At 35.5% G+C, this 16,208-nt stretch overlaps 1 protein-coding gene across 6 annotated transcripts in view; it reads right to left on the reverse strand.

The window, feature by feature from the left end:
• Nucleotides 1-16,208, reverse strand: part of DCDC1 (doublecortin domain containing 1) — a 453,546-nt gene that overhangs the window by 187,354 nt on the left and 249,984 nt on the right. For 5 of the 6 annotated variants that reach the window (XR_014069367.1, XR_014069370.1, XR_014069369.1 and 2 more), the window contains exons 16-17: nucleotides 14,406-14,524; nucleotides 2,433-2,493 (exon numbers count right to left, since the gene is read on the reverse strand). Coding sequence is in view for 1 of the 6 variants with exons in the window: in XM_081544080.1 (XP_081400206.1) it covers nucleotides 2,433-2,493; nucleotides 14,406-14,524 (180 nt within the window). In the remaining 5 variants the exon portion in view is untranslated. Of the gene's footprint in view, nucleotides 1-2,432; nucleotides 2,494-14,405; nucleotides 14,559-16,208 lie in introns of all 6 variants that reach the window. The other variant, XR_014069371.1, reaches the window with a different exon arrangement.

A 16,208-nucleotide genomic window follows, 5' to 3' on the forward strand; every position in this document is an offset into this window, starting at 1 on the left:
ATCTTTCCTTAGAGGATTTAGATGGAGCACAGGGTTGCCAAACAGCTTGACCTCAGACTTCTAGCTTCCAGAACTGTGAGGAAAAAAAATTTCTGCTATTTTAAGCCACCAAGTTTATGGTACTTTTTATAGTACTACTGTAAAAATAATATACCATGTATTTTCAGTTTGATTCTTGGCATGTCTGAAATCATGACGGTGGGATTCTGAGGCAAACACTAACAGGTACCATGTGATTAGTTTAACTTTTGCCTCTCTTAAATCTTGATGATTAACATACTATTTAGACTTGGAATCACAGAACCAGGAAGGAAATCTTGAGTACTCAAGGCAAATCTCATTTTACTAAAGCAAACTTTTTAAAATTGAAGCATAGTTGACTTACGATATTATACTAATTTCTGGTGTACAGCATTGTAATTATAAATGCAATACACATAGAGAAGAATACAAAGATCATAAGCGTACATTCAATCCATTTGCACATAGTGAATACCTATTTAACCAAACAACCAGGTCAAGAAAGGGAACAGCAACACACCTCAGCACTCCTCATGGCCCCTTTCAGTCATAACATTCTTCAGCTATACCCACTCTCCTAACTTCTAGCGCAATATTTTGTTTTGCCTGGCATATATATATTTATACATTTATATATATATGTATATAATGGAATACTACTCAGCCATAAAAAAGAAGGAAATTCTGCCATTTGTGACAACATGGATGAACTTTGAGGGTATTATGCTAAGTGAAACAATTTAGACAGAGAAAGAGAAATATTACATATCTTCACTAATATGTGTTATCTATAAAACAAAACCAGTGAACAAGCATGTGTGTGTGTGTGTGTGTGCGTGCGCTTATTTGTTCAGTCATGTCTGACTCTTCTTGACCCCATGGACTGTAGCCAGCCAGGTTCCTCTGTCCATGGGGATTCTCCAGGCAAGAACACTGGAGTGGGTTGCCGTGCCCTCCTCCAGGGGATCTGCTCAACCCAGGGACTGAACCCAGGTCTCCCTCATTGCAGGTGGATCCTTTACCATCTGAGCCATCAGGAAAGCCCAAAGAAGCATAACAAAGTATAAACAGAGTCACAGATACAGAGAATAGGTGATTGCCAGAGGGGAGGGTTGGGGAGGGTTGGGGAGGATGAGTGAAGTAAGTGAGGGAGAGTAAGAGATACAAATTTCCAATTACGAAATAAGTTATGGGAATGAAACGTACAGTGTGAGGAATGCAATCAACAATAATATGATGTCTTTGTATAGTGACGGATGGTAACTAGACTTATTGTGGTGATCGTTTTGTAATGTATAGAAATATCAAATCTCTATGTCATGCATCTGGAACTAACATAGTGTTGTAGTCAGTTACACTTCAAAAACAAACAAACAACTCATAGAACAAAAGATCAGACTTGCAGTTACCAGAATTGAGTGGGGAGAGGTTCAAACTTTCAGTGGTCAAAGGTACAAACTTTCAGTTATAAGATAAATAAGTACTAGGGATTTAATGCACAAAATAAGGGCTTCCCTGGTAGCTCAACCGGTAAAGAATCCACCTGCAATTCAGGAGACCCTGGTTCAATTCCTAGGTCAGGAAGATTTGCTGGAGAAGGAATAGGCTACCCACGCCAATATTCTTGGGCTTCCCTGGTGGCTCAGCTGATAAAGAATCTGCCTGCAATAAGGGAGACCTGGGTTCAATCCCTGGGTTGGGAAGATCCCCTGGAGAAGGGGATATATTCTGGCCTGGAGAATTCCATGGACTGTAGTCCATGGGGACACAAATAGTCAAACACGACTGAGCGACTTTCACTTTCACTTCATCATGAATATAATTAATGCTACTGCTTGTTATATATGACACTGGCTAACAGTATGGATCCTAAAATTTCTCATCACAAGGAAAAGGGTTTTTTCTTTTATTTTGTATCTGTATGAGATGATGGATGTTTACTAAACTTATTGTGGTAATCATTTTATGATGTACGTAAGTCAAATCAGTATGCTCTATACTTTAAACTTATACAGTGCTGTATATCTGGAGTTAGCTATGGGGTAATCATATTTCAATATATATGGAACCAATTAATGCATTGTACACCTTGAACTTACACAATGCTATACATCAATTATAGCTCAATTTTAAAAAGTAATACATTTATTTTAAAAACAGAAGGAAATTGATGCCCCAAAATTCTAGGTTGTTTCACAGCCATGAATTGAAGAAAATTATATTTGGCTTTGGAAAACTTATTTTAAGTCAAGCAAAACTTCAGAGGAAAGTATCAAGTCAACCTGAGTTAAAATGAAATCATTTGTTCAGAAAAAAGCATTTCTTGCTCTCAATAACTGATAGTGCATTTTTATAAGAATATTAAAAAAATAAATAAAATTTGGAATAAAGCTGTGGTTTATAGTCCTTACCTTGGAATAAATACAACCATCAGTTCCAAACACCCACTTCTGAGAATCATCTCCTTTATGTCTGTAATGAAAATGTAATTTAGAGATTGACAACTTTTCTCCACATTAACACGTTTGTAGGTTTCAAGTAGACATATCATTTCCCACAGTCTGGCAGGAGGACCGCACATATTCTAAGGATTCTACCACGCCGCTACCATCACTGCTACCTCAGCAGCTAAAGCCTTTCCTAAGACACCTAATAGCTTTAGTACCCAAAGTTCTGTGGGGATGTGTGAATGAGTGTGTATGTGTGTGTGCATGTGTGTGTATAACCAATGGCAACAGTGATTAAGGGTCTAGAGAATAAATAGAGTCAACAAGAATATTATAGAAATTTCCATCCCCAAAAATGATCCTCTGTGAGACATAAAGAAGGCGGCTTAATTAAATAAAAGGATTCAGAGGATGAGAAGAAAAAAAGATACTGTGGAAAATTAGGAACCTCAGGCACCTATTTCCCAAACAATTAGGAAATTTTATTAAGGAATATCAGATTTTCTGAGCTAAGTCTGAGTAAGAAAGAAAAACTAAAATGTGATGAAGCTAATCATGCCTAAATTAACTCATCATGTATTCATTAATATTTAGAAACCTTACAGAGATAGGACAAATGAATTAAATTAAGTGTAATGGGATGTTAAACAAGACTTTTCCTACTGCCTCAGAGTTTTGACAGAAGCATCAATGGTTGAGAATAAGAGGTGTCAGGTAACGCTCTATTCTAAAGCAAGGAACTATATGATCTGGGCAGAGCACGTAAATGTACATAATCGTTCAGCGCACATTAGCCTTTCACCTACACCCACGTTATATATGAAAACATGAAAAATTTCTGGGTATGTTGGGATGGGTGCTTATTAATAATGTACGTCTCCAGGCCCCTATCCTCAGAGATTTTGATTCTTAAGGTCTGGACTCCCAGAAATATACATTAGCAGGTATCACAAATGATTCCAATCACAAGAACTCTGGGGAATTTGGATGTGTGTGGTTTATGGACCAGACTTTGGATAACACTGAACTAGAGTGATGAGAGCCAAGGAAAGAAAGGACCACGTACTTGAAGTATTATAAAAGAAGAACTGATTTGGTGATTAAATAAATGGGGTATGGATTAGAAAGACTAGGCAAGGTTAAGCTTTAAATGTCAAATTTGGGTAAAGAAGAACAAGACATTATTAAAAGAAAATGAAATTAGAATATGAGAGGAAAGCAGAGATGTGAGGAAATATGAAGGGTTCTGGTAATTACAGACTGGTAACAGAAATAAATGAAGCTAGTTAGAACTAATGTGAGAGCTGTTATTGGAAATTGTGAAGAATACAGCAAACTGGAGGGTATATGTTCCATCCAGAGGGGGAATAATGGTGTCATGAAAGGGTGAAAGTTCAGTGTTGCCAATTCTGATTTTTTCAATAAAGGCCAGTAATTTTTTGCATGAAATCTCCCTGTTTCTATAAGCTCGTAACTAATTACAAATATTATAATAATATGCATATCAAACAAAATCTATAGGTCCCTAGTTTTTACTGTCCATAATCTAACCTCTGTGTGTAAATGGATGTGTGTATATGTGTCTGTATCTATGTGTGCGTATTGCTTTAAGTAGTTTACAAATTTACAGGTCAGATCCTATAATCCACATTCTTTAAAAACTGAAGCAAAATCCGGCTTAAATGATGGTATTAAAAAAAAAAATCTTTGATTCAATTGGTTTGTCTAATTGACGCCCCAAATATCTTTTAGAAAGAAGCATTTTTGATTTTTCGGTTTGTGATTTTTATGTTTTTATCGTTTTGAGATCAATTGATAATGACATTGTTGGTTTGTCTTTCATCCCCTCGTGGTCTTATACACACCACAGACAATCATTCAACGACAAACATGTGCAAGCACTCACTATACGGAATAAGAACAGGATGAGTGACACTAAAGGAGACATAACTGAACTAATGAGGCATGATATGTTTATAATACTCTTTGAGTTGTCAGGTTGCTATCTTAAGTGCTAGTTCTATTATTTTTAGCATATAAAAGGCAATGTCTTAATTCATAGCTTTGCTAAAATCACATGCTATTAATACTACTTACGAGAAGAGGAAAAATTTTTATCGCTAAAAGTTGCTGCCACATGAGGATATTTATTGTTATACAGTGAAATATGGTTGTATTTTTAAAGAAATAAAACACAAGCATTTCAGATGCTCTGGAAAAGATAAACTTATCCAGAGGTGAGTGAGTTCTAAAAATCCTAGTCCTTACAAAATATAGCCTCACAATAGATTTTGTTTCTCAGTTAAAGGCAAGCTTCATCAATACAAAGGCAAAAATCCTCATCTGTATAGAGAGCCTCCTTTTTTCTGGCCCATCCTAAATCCCTCATTCTCTTCCTTGATCTCTTTCTTTCCTTTCTAAATTAAACCAAATCTTTTCTTGTAAATACAGATGTTTCAAGTTAAACTTACAACAGTTTTTTTTTTTTTATCATCTTTTTCCTTTCCCAAGTTCTCTTCTCTATAGGCAATAAAGACATTGAGTTTAAACTTTAATCCCACCCAATTCCACAATAATCCTGGCCAGAGTAGGAAGTAATCTCAGGGCCCTAAGACCAGATCAGCACCAGCTTCAGTATGCACTGAGCCCAGGGAGAGCCCTGGGCATGAGGAGCATGCTCATCAAGCTGCATATAACCTTTTCACACACCTGCTATCTTTACCTAGACCATGGATCACACTGAGTGGTCTTCCTTCACCATTTCCTTTTAAAATAACCGCTTAGTCATTCCCTACTCATCATTTTAACTTTTGGGTTTTTCCTGAGGTTTTTTTTTTTTTTTCTCTTTTTGTAATTTCTAAAAACAACATTAATGGGAAATAACTGAAAATATTATAAAACATTATACAACCGACAGGCACATATTTAAAGCATAAAAATTGCTAAGTTTTGAAACATGTGTATACATTTTCAAGCATCACAACAAGCAAGATAATGAACATATATCCAGATCTCTCACCCCCAAAAACCCACCCCCAAAGTTTCTGTGTGCTCTTTTGTAATCATGCCCTCCTGTCCCTTCCTACCATCCTATCTCCAAGCAAACACTGATCTTCCTAGATTAGTTGTCGTTCTTCAGTTGCTCAGTTATGTCCAACTCTGCAACCCCATGGACTGCAGCATGCCAGACTTCCCTGTCCTTCACCAACTCCCGGAACTTGCTCAAACTCACGTTCATTGAGTCAGTGATGCCATGTAACCATCTCGTCCTCCGTTGTCCCCTTCTCCTCCTTCCCTCAATCTTTCCCAGCGTCAGGGTCTTTTCTAATGAGTCAGCTCTTCGCATCAGGTGGCCAAAGTATTGGAGCTTCATCTTCAGCATCAGTCCTTCCAATGAATATTCAGGACTGATTTCCTTTAGGATTGACTGGTTTGATCTCTTTACAGTCCAAGGGACTCCCAGGAGTCTTCTCCAACATCACAGTTCAAAAGCATCAATTCTTCGGTCTCAATCTTCTTTATGGTCCAACTCTCACATCCATACATGACTACTGGAAAAGCCACAGCTTTGACTATAGGGTCCTTTGTTGGCAAAGTAATGTCTCTGCTTTTTAATATGCTGTCTAGTTTTGTCATAGCTTTTCTTCCAAGGAACAAGTGTCTTTTAATTTCATGGCTGCAGTCACCATCTGCATCTAGATTAGATTAGTTAGGACTCTCTAAAATTTTATGCAAATGGAATCAAACAATATATACCCTTAATGGGTTTGTTTCTTCTCCTCGATATAACTGTTTTGAGATTCATCCATATTGTTGTGTGAATCAAGAGTTAGTTTCTTTTTATTGTTAAGTAATATTTTCTATATAGATACACTATAATTTATTTACCTGTTCACCTATGGATGGACATTTTGGTTGTTTCCAGTTTTTACTTTTGGCTTTAGAAATAAAGCTGCTATAAACATTTATGTACAAGTCTTCATAAGGACTTTCATATTCCTTGAATAATCGAGGAGAGGCTGGGCAGTAAACTACGGTATGTATATACCTACCTGTATATAAATATAAATACACACATATGTGTGGGTTTGTGTGTACATATATGCATGCATTTGTTGTTGTTCAGTTGCTAAGTCATGTCTGACTCTTTGTGACCCCCTGGACTGCAGCATACCAGGCCTGCCTGTCCCTCACGATCACCTGGAGTTTGCCCAAGTTCACGTTCAATGAATCGGTGATGCCATCCTACCATCTCATGCTCTGCCGCCCTCTTCTCCTTTTGCCTTCAGTCTTGCCCAGCATCAGGGTCTTTTCCAATGCTCAGCTCAGTATTGGAGCTTCAGCTTTAGCATCAGTCCTTTCAGTAAGTATCCAGGGTTGATTTCCTTTAGGGTTGACTGGTTTGATCTCCTTGCTGTCCTAGGGACTCTCAAGAGTTTTCTCTAGCACCACAATTCAAAAGCATCAATTCTTTGGTGCTCAGCCTTCTTTATGGTCCAACTCTCACATCCATACATGGCTGCTGGAAAGACCATAGCTCTGAATATACAGACCTTGGTCAGCAAAGTAATGTCTCTGCTTTTTAATATGCTGCCTAGGTTTATCATAGCTTTTCTTCCAAGAAGCAATGTCTTCTAATTTTATGGCTGCAGTCACCATCCGCAGTGATTTTTTTAGGAGAGTATATTTTAGGAGAGTATCAATTATTTTCCAAAGTTTTGAAGCATTTATATTTCTACCAACTATGTAGAAACCATGTACCAACTATGAGGGTTCCAGTTGTTCCACATTCTCACCAGCACTCAATATGGTCACATTTTAAACACTGGACCTTCTACTACATATGTGGTGTTACTTCATTTTAGTTGTATTTTGCATTCCCCTAATGTTTAGCATCAGGGCTGTATATTCTCACCCTGCTTATTTAATATACATGGAGAGTATATCATGAGGAACGCTGGGCTGGAAGAAGCACAAACTGGAAACAAGATTGACAGGAGAAATATCAATAACCTCAGATATGCAGATGACACCACACTTATGGCAGAAAGCGAAGATGAACTAAAGAGCCTCTTGATGAAAGTGAAAGAGGAGAGTGAAAAAATTGGCTTAAAACTCAACATTCAGAAAACTAAGATCATGGCATCTGGTCCCATCTCTTCATGGCAAATAGGTGGGGAAACAGTGAGACAGTGACAGACTTTATGTTTTGGGCTCCAAAATCACTGCTGATGGTGACTGCAGCCATGCAATTAAAAGATGTTTTCTCCTTGGAAGAAAAATTATGACTAACTAAATGGCATATTAAAAAGCAGAGACATTACTTTGCCAACAAACGTCCATCTAGTAAAAGCTACATGGTTTTTCCGGTAGTCATGTGTGGATGTGACAGTTGGACTACAAAGAAAGCTGAGCGCCGAAGGATTGATGCTTTTGAACTGTGGTGTTGCAGGAGACTCTTGAGAGAACCTTGGACTGCAAGGAGATCCAACAAGTCCATCCTAAAGGAAATCAGTCCTGTATTTTCATTGGAAGGACTGATGCTGAAGCTGAAACTCCAAAACTTTGGCCACCTGATGCAAAGAACTGACTCATTGGAAAAGACCCTGATGCTGGGTAAGATTGAAGGCAGGAGGAGAAGGGGATGACAGAGGATGAGATGGTTGGATGGCATCACCGACTCAATGGACATGAGTTTGAGTAAACTACGGGAGTTGGCGATGGACAGGGAGGCCTGGCGTGCTGCAGTCCATGGGGTCACAAAGAGTCAGATACAACTGAGCGACTGAGCTGAACTGACTGAATGATTAGCATCTTTTCATATGCCAACTGTATATCTTCCTTGTTACACTATTTGTCCAAATCATTTACCTGCCCAATTTTTCTTGAGTTGTGTGTATTTTGCAAATATCTATTATTTGAAGTTATTTCTCCTTGTGTGTCACTTGTCTTGTTATTCTCTTAACAATGCCTTTCAAAGAGCAGAAAGTCTTGATTTTAATGAAGTCCAACTTATCAATTTATATTTTTGTGGATCATGTTTTTGACATCATATGTAAGAAAGTTTGGCTAAGACAAGATCATAAATATTTTCTCCTATGCTTTTGTCTAAAATATTCAATTTTAGTTTTTACATTTAAGTCTATAATCCATTTTGAGTTAACTACTGTTTATTGTATTACATACGGATCAAAGTTTTTCTATATATTGATATCCAGTTGTTCCATCACCATTAGTCAAAAAAAAAGAAAATTCTTTTTCCACTGAATTTCTCTTGCAATTTCATCAAAAGTAAATTGACCATATATCTTTGGATCTATTTCTGGATGTTCTATTCTGTTCTATTGATCCAATTGTCTACTTTGGTGCCAATAGCACACCGTTTTTCATTACTGCTATTTTATTCTTTTGTTGTTTTTTTTTTCATTACTTTTATTTTACAGTAAGTCTTGAGATCAGGTAATTTTGTTCTTTTTAAAGTTGTTTTGCCTATTCTAGATCTTTTGTAATTCTATATGGATTTTAAAATTACCTTGATAGCTTTTATAAAAGAAACTTCCTGTGATTTTTATTGAGATTGCATTAAATCTATAGGTCAATCTGAGGAGAATGGACATCATAATCATACAGAGTCTTTCAATCCATGGATACAGTATATCCCTGCATCTATTTAGGTCTTATTTACTCTTTCTCAGCAATGTTTTATAGTTTTCAGTACACAAGTCTTGTACATATTTTATCTGATTCATATTGAAGCATGTCATACTTTTGACGTTTGGCATTTTAAAATTTTAACTTTTAAAGTTGCCTGTTGTTAGTGTACAGGAATACAACAAACAATATATATGTATATGCATATATATAAACACACATATATATATTGTTTATATATGTATATACATATATTGATCTCAAGCCCTCAAACTTGCTAAACTCATTTATTAGTTGTAGAAATTTTTTGCAGTTTTCATAGGATTTTCTACATAGATAATCATACTATTTGAAATTAAGTCAGTTTTATTTCTTCAATTCATATCTAGACGTCTTTTATTTCTTTTCCCTTTCTTATTATACTGGCTATAGTTTTCTATGCAATGGTGAATAGGTGAGAGTGGACAACCTTGCCTTGTTTTTGACTTTAGGAGGAAGCACTAGTCTTTCATCATTAAATATGTCAGCTGTATGTTTTTTTGCAGATGTCCTTTGTCATATTGACAAAGTTCCCTTCTATTCAGTTTTCTGAATAGAAAACTTTCTATTAGGAAGGGATTCTGACCTTTGTTAAAAGCTTTTCCTATATCAATTTGATGTTTGTGATTTTTTTCCTTTTCAGTCTGCCAATTGAGTGATTTACATTGATTTTCAACTTCATTCTCCTGGGATAAACACTGCTTGGTAATGATGTATTGTCTTTTTTATTGTATTCAACTTGTTAAAATGTTAAGAATTTTTTGCATTTATGTTCACAAGGGATATTGGTCTATGATTTTCTTTTCCTGTAATGTCTGTCTGATTTCTGTTTTCAGAATAACACTGGCCTCATAGAATTAGCTAGGAAGTATTCCCTCTTCTATTTTCTATGTAAGAAAATGGAGAATTGGCATTATTTGGCAGAATTCCCCAGTGAAGCTAGTGAAATCATCTGAATCTGAGGTTTTCTTTGTGGGAAAGTTTTTAACTAAAAATTTAATTTCTTTAAGAGATCCAGGACTATTCAGCTTACCTATTTCTTCTTGAGTAGACATTGGCAATTTGTGCCCTTGAAGAAATTGGTTCTTAACCATCTCAATTTGGCAATTTTATTGGCACATCTTTGTTCAAAATATTCCATTATCCCTTTAATAACTGTATGATATCACCTCTCTCATTCCTGATATTGGTAATTTGTGTCCTATTCCTTTATTTCCTGAGCAGTCTGGCTAGAGGTTTATCAGTTTCTTTGATCTTTGGAAAAAAATCAAAACAAAACAGCTTTTGATTTTGTTGATTTTTCTCTTTTTTTCCTATTTTCTATTTCACTGATTTCCACTCTTTTATTATTTTATGTCTTCTGATTACTTTGAGTTTGATTTGCTCTTCTTACTCTAGTTTCTCAAAATGGAAACTGAGGTCACTGATTTGCTTTCTTCTTAGATCAGTTGGTAAAGAATCTGTCTGCAGTGCAGGAGACCCCGGTTCGATTCCTGGGTTGGGAAGATCTGCTGGAGAAGGGATAGGCTACCCACTCCAGTATTCTTGGGATTCCCCTGTGGCCCAGATGGCAAAGAATTGCCTGCAATGCAGGAGACCTGGGTTCAATCCCTGGGTTGGGCAGATCCCCTGGAGAAGAGAAAGGCTACCCACTCCAGTATTCTGGCCTGGAGAATTCCATGGACTGTATAGTCCATGGGTCACAAAGAGTTGGACACAACTGAGCAACTTTCACTTTCACTTCTTTCCTTATATAGGTATTTACATAAATTTCCATCTAAGAACTTCTTGGGCAGCATCCCACAGTTTTTAATATGTGTATTTTCATTTTCATTCAGTTCAAAAATACTTGCTAATTTCCATCTTGATCTCTTCTTTGATTCTTGGGTCATTTAGAAATGTGTTACTTATGTCTAGATACTTGAGGGTTTTCCAGAAAGGCATCTGCTTTTTTTTTTTTTAATTTAAGGATGGTTGATTTACACTGTTATGTTAACTTCTGATGTACAGCAAAGTGATTCAGTTATACATACACATATACTTTCTTTTTTATGTTCTTTCCTATTATTGCTTATCACAAGAAATTAAATAATGTTCCCTGTGCTACACAGTAGGACCTTGTGAAATCTATCTGATTTCTAGTGTAATTCTATTATGGTCAGAGAATCTTTTTTATAATATTTAAATTCTGTTAAATGTATTGAGACTTGTTTTATAGCTAGAATATACTCCATCTGATTTAATATACTTTTTCTTTAAATGAATATGTCTTCTGCTGTTCTTGGGTATGTTCTTCTATAAATATCAATTAGGTCAAGTTAATTGACAGTGTTGTTCTAGTCTTCTGTATCCTCACAGTTTCCTCCTCACATGTTCTATTCATTATTGAAATAGGATATTTAACTTTTAGGACATCCTTAACTTATCAGTCTACTTTCAGTTGATATCATTGTTGTTATTTGGTTGCTAAGTCATGTCTGACTCTTTTGTGATCCATGGACTGTAGCCTGCCAGGCTCCCCTGTCCATGGGATTTCCCAGGCAAGAATATTGGAGTGGGTTGCCATTTCTTTTTCCAGAGGATCTTCCTGACCCAGAGATTGAACCTGCATCTCCTGCATTGCAGGTGGATTCTTTACTGCTGAGCCACTGGATATCATACCACTTGACAAATACAATATGAGAGTCTTTCTTTCGTTTCTCCTATTGGCATTTGTACTGTTAACTTCATATGTTTTGTATCTACATGTTTTTCTCTCCATAATATATTACTATTTGCTTTAAACAAAAAATTATATTTTAAAGAGACTTAAATAAGAAATGAGATGTTTATATTGTCTATGTGGTTGTTATTCCCAGTGCTCTTCATTTTCATCTGATACCAACATTCTTCTGCTTGAAGGAATTCTTTAAACACTGTTTGCTCTCTAGGTCTGCTGGTGACAAATTCTTTCAGTTTCTGACTAATATATGAATTTTTTTTATTTTGCCTTAATATTTAAAAGATATTAATATTTTCATTGGGAAATGATTTCTATATTGATAGGTTGGTTTTTTTGTTCTTTCAGTTTTTAAAGATATTCTTCCACTTTCTTCTCTCTTATTGTTACCAACAAGAAATCTGCTGTCATTCTTATCTTTATTCCTTTTGTACTTAATAAATATGCCTTTTCTCTCTGTGTACTCATAAGATTTTTCTCTTTATCACTGATTTTAAGGAATTTGATTATGATTTTTCCTGGGTTTCTTTTCTTAGTGTTTCTTATGCTTAAAATCTGCTGAACTTCTTGGATGTGTGGGTTGTAGTTTTCACAAAATTTTGAAATTTTTTGTCCTATATTTTTAGAAGACATCATTTCTTCCAATATTTTTCTGTTCCCTGCTTCTTCCCTTCAGAGACTCTAATTATTCTGAGATTAGGCCATCTGAAGCTTTTCACAACCAATAGTGCTCTGTTCATTTTTCTTCAATCCATATTTTTTCCTCTCTGGTTTTCACTGTGAATAGGTTCTTTTGGTATGTAAGTTCACTAAAATTTTCTTCCACAATGTCTAATCTGCTATTAGACAAATTCAGCATATTTTTCAAGTCATACATTGAAGTTTTCATATCTAGAAATTTGATTTGAGTCTTTTGATATGTTCTGTGTCTCTATTTAACATGTTCAATCTTTCCTCTAGCTACCTGAATATATGGAATACAATGATAACAACTGTTTTAATGACCTGTGTATTAATTCTATAATCTGTATCATTTCTATGTCAGTTACAATTGACTGATTCTTCTCTTTATTATAACCCTGGACTAAGTGAGCTGAAGCATCTCTGGCTCCATGCCCCATGGTTTGCACTTGTTATTATTGCAACTTGATGCTTTGTGGGATTCCAGTTTACAGCATTGATTCTGCCCCAGAAAACTTGTTAGCTACTCCAAGTACAGCACCATATCAACCTGGGACTTGCTTTGGGTTTGTTTGCTCCTCCTTGGGAACCATGTGTTTAGGACTCTACTCACACTGGCCAGTTTGTGTGATAGCAAGCTACTGTCCCTCTCTTCCTTCTGCTTGGGTGTTTCAATTAATGTACCCTACTCATTCTCTGAGGTATCTACTACCACACTTGGCACTCACTGGCAATTGTATGATTGGATTTTGACCTACAGACTATAGTTTTGTGGCTAAGAGTGAGTTATAGATTATAGTTGCTTGAATTTGCATTCCTCCCCAATCACTTAGATATGACCTTGAGTAAGTGATTAAACTCTGTATTTCAATCTCCCATCTGTAAGGATAGTAATGATACCTACCTTATCAAGTGTTGTTAAGTTTAAATGTAAAAATACAGTATAAATGAATTAAAATAGTGTCTGGCTCAGAATTTGTTTTTGTTGTTGTTGTTGTTAGAGTAAGTTAGGATTTATACCTTGAAATCTGACTCTGTAGATCATGTTCTTAAACCATTATGTAATATTCTAATACCTGTTGGACAGTATGCTTTGCATGTTAGAGAAAATTTCCCTTCTATATTTGTGGCTGAGCCACTTTCTCTGGTGCCTAAATGCCCTAGTTCTGGCTTTAGCCCTAAGCACATCCTAATTGTCTATCCAGCCAGAGTAGTTGGCTAACAGCTTTCTAAGTCTTGAAATACAATAGGACTTGTTTTTATCAACACTAGGTAAAATCAAAAGACAAATGAAATAGAAAACAGATTTAGGAAACAATATTTCCAGGTGGTTGGAGATAAATCACCTTTCTTCCTTAGTGTTGATTTTTTCTTCTAAATCTATTTTTAGTTTTATCTTCCAAGTCAGAAAAAACAAACAAGAATGACACTTTTGGTGCCTTACTAGCCAGAATTTTTTTGTCTCCTTGATTTTTCCTTCATTGTTCAATATTTCATATTCAGAAGATGGAGAAAAGGTTAGGAATACACATAACACATTAAATTCTTAAATACCAAAATGGATACAAAGAAATGAGTTCCAATAATTACAGAGTGAAGCAGCAGCTTGTCTACAACAGATATATACTGAAGGCAACTTTTCAGTTTTAAAAATATGTAAGACATACTATCTAATTAAGTGGCATATGTTTTCAAGCTTATTTTAGAAAAATTACTATTGATATTTTGAACACAAATTTGAAACATAATGAATATTCCACCTAAGCCAGGAAGCATGATAATTGGACTGCTCAGGAATCTTGAAATTAACATTTCTTGTTTTCAGGTACATAGCTCATAAACATTACCTTTTCTGTAAGATTAACTTGTATCCTTGTAATGATGTGCCATCAGTAGCCTTGACTCTGATTGGATGACCAATAGCTAGACAGCTCTGAGTTATCGCTTGGCTCAGGATCATTCCAGTCTTCCAATGAATGGGAGGGGGGGGGGAGAAAGGTCTAAATATGTTAAAAGAACCAGAAAATTCAACAATGTGTCACAAATAGTGAGGTCATTATGCCTGGGTAAACTCGGATATTAACAGTTGCCGAAAGTGAAATACTACCCACAACTTAGCAGTCAGTGAGCCCTGCTCGGGATCAGCCATCTTCTGGTGGACAAGGGTGGCGTTTTACAGTTCAGCGCAAAATAAAGCAGACCTTGATATCTTCATTTGTCCTTTTTTTCTGTGCATATTTCACAGTGTAGTGATTTGGGGTCCATTACGTGTCACTTGTTATAGTTATAACTACAGAGCTTACTTGAAATATGTATGCACAGAAAAAAAATAAATAAAGGCAGTGAACCGAAAAGACTGAAACAAATCCTTAACCTCTGGTACCAATTTAAAGTTTTATTCTGGGTCTAAATACCATGGGTTAAACATTTTAAGGTGGTTTATGAACTACTTTCATTTTAAATGTTATGATTCTCTGATAAGGAAGTTGATTGAGAATATTGCTTGAATGGGCATTTAACAATTTTCTTACTTAGTAAATCGACACAACATTTCAAATAAGTGACAACCGCTGAGGAATTTATTTATACATATTGAGGACTTATGGCATGGAAACTTCTCCGTTTTAACAGGTAAACTAATTTATTTTGGGGGAAGAAAAGGATAGAACTTTAAATCTTAGAAGATTTTCAAAATGGTTCTCTTTTTAACATGTGACTTTTATTTCTCATGGTTTTGTTGTGTGGGAAAGAATACACACATGCACAATGACTAGGGAAAAAAGTATTTTTGTAAATTTTTGTTCTAATTAGCACTGAATGGAATCCTCATTTGAACATGCTTGTCTATAGAGAAAGGGAACTCCTTGGGGTGAAGAAAAAGAATCACCACTTGTTAAGCACTTTCTGTATACCAGATAGTATGCTTGAACTTCAAACATATTTTCTCAATCACCATAGCCACTATGCAAGACAAATGGGACTAACTTCATTTTATATATAAGAAAATTGTGGTTCAGTGCAGCTAAGTAACTTTCCCAAGATCACAGAAATGATTCTAATTCTGACCTGTCTAACTCCACAACTCATACTCTTTGCAGTAAGCATTTAAATTTTTTCAGGAAAATTTTTAGATAAGGACAAGATTTTTGATATCATGAAATTCTAGAAACAGATGCCACAGAATTAGAGAATATGAGATCTGGAAAAATAATCTCCATATCAACTGGTCCAACTCTGTTACCAGAAGACTAAGGCCCAGATATGGTATGTGACTTACTTGAGGTCACACTGGTATTCAGTAGTAGTGCTAAAACTAAAATATTTCCATCAATGCTCATAAATTGGTCAGATATAGAGAAGTGTTTTATATTGAAATGCAGTAAAATGGCATAAGTTTTGAAGTTAGACAGACCAAGAATCTTTCCTCTATCACCTACTGGCCTCAGTTTTTCAGCTGTATAATGAAAATTTGCATAATTTTTATGAGATTAAATGAGAAAATAAATGTGTATACAATGTTTAACATATGTTTAACAAAATGGCAATGTTATTACTAAATCAGAAATAAAATACAACATATTAATATAAAGGACTAGTAGTTAAGAGAGTCTCCAGGTTGGAAGCAGATTGAAGAAATATCTAATCTCATT

Source organism: Giraffa tippelskirchi, chromosome 11, assembly GCF_054371585.1.
Source record: "Giraffa tippelskirchi isolate mGirTip1 chromosome 11, T2T-mGirTip1v1.2.pri, whole genome shotgun sequence".
In the NCBI taxonomy this organism is placed as follows: Eukaryota; Metazoa; Chordata; class Mammalia; order Artiodactyla; family Giraffidae; genus Giraffa; species Giraffa tippelskirchi.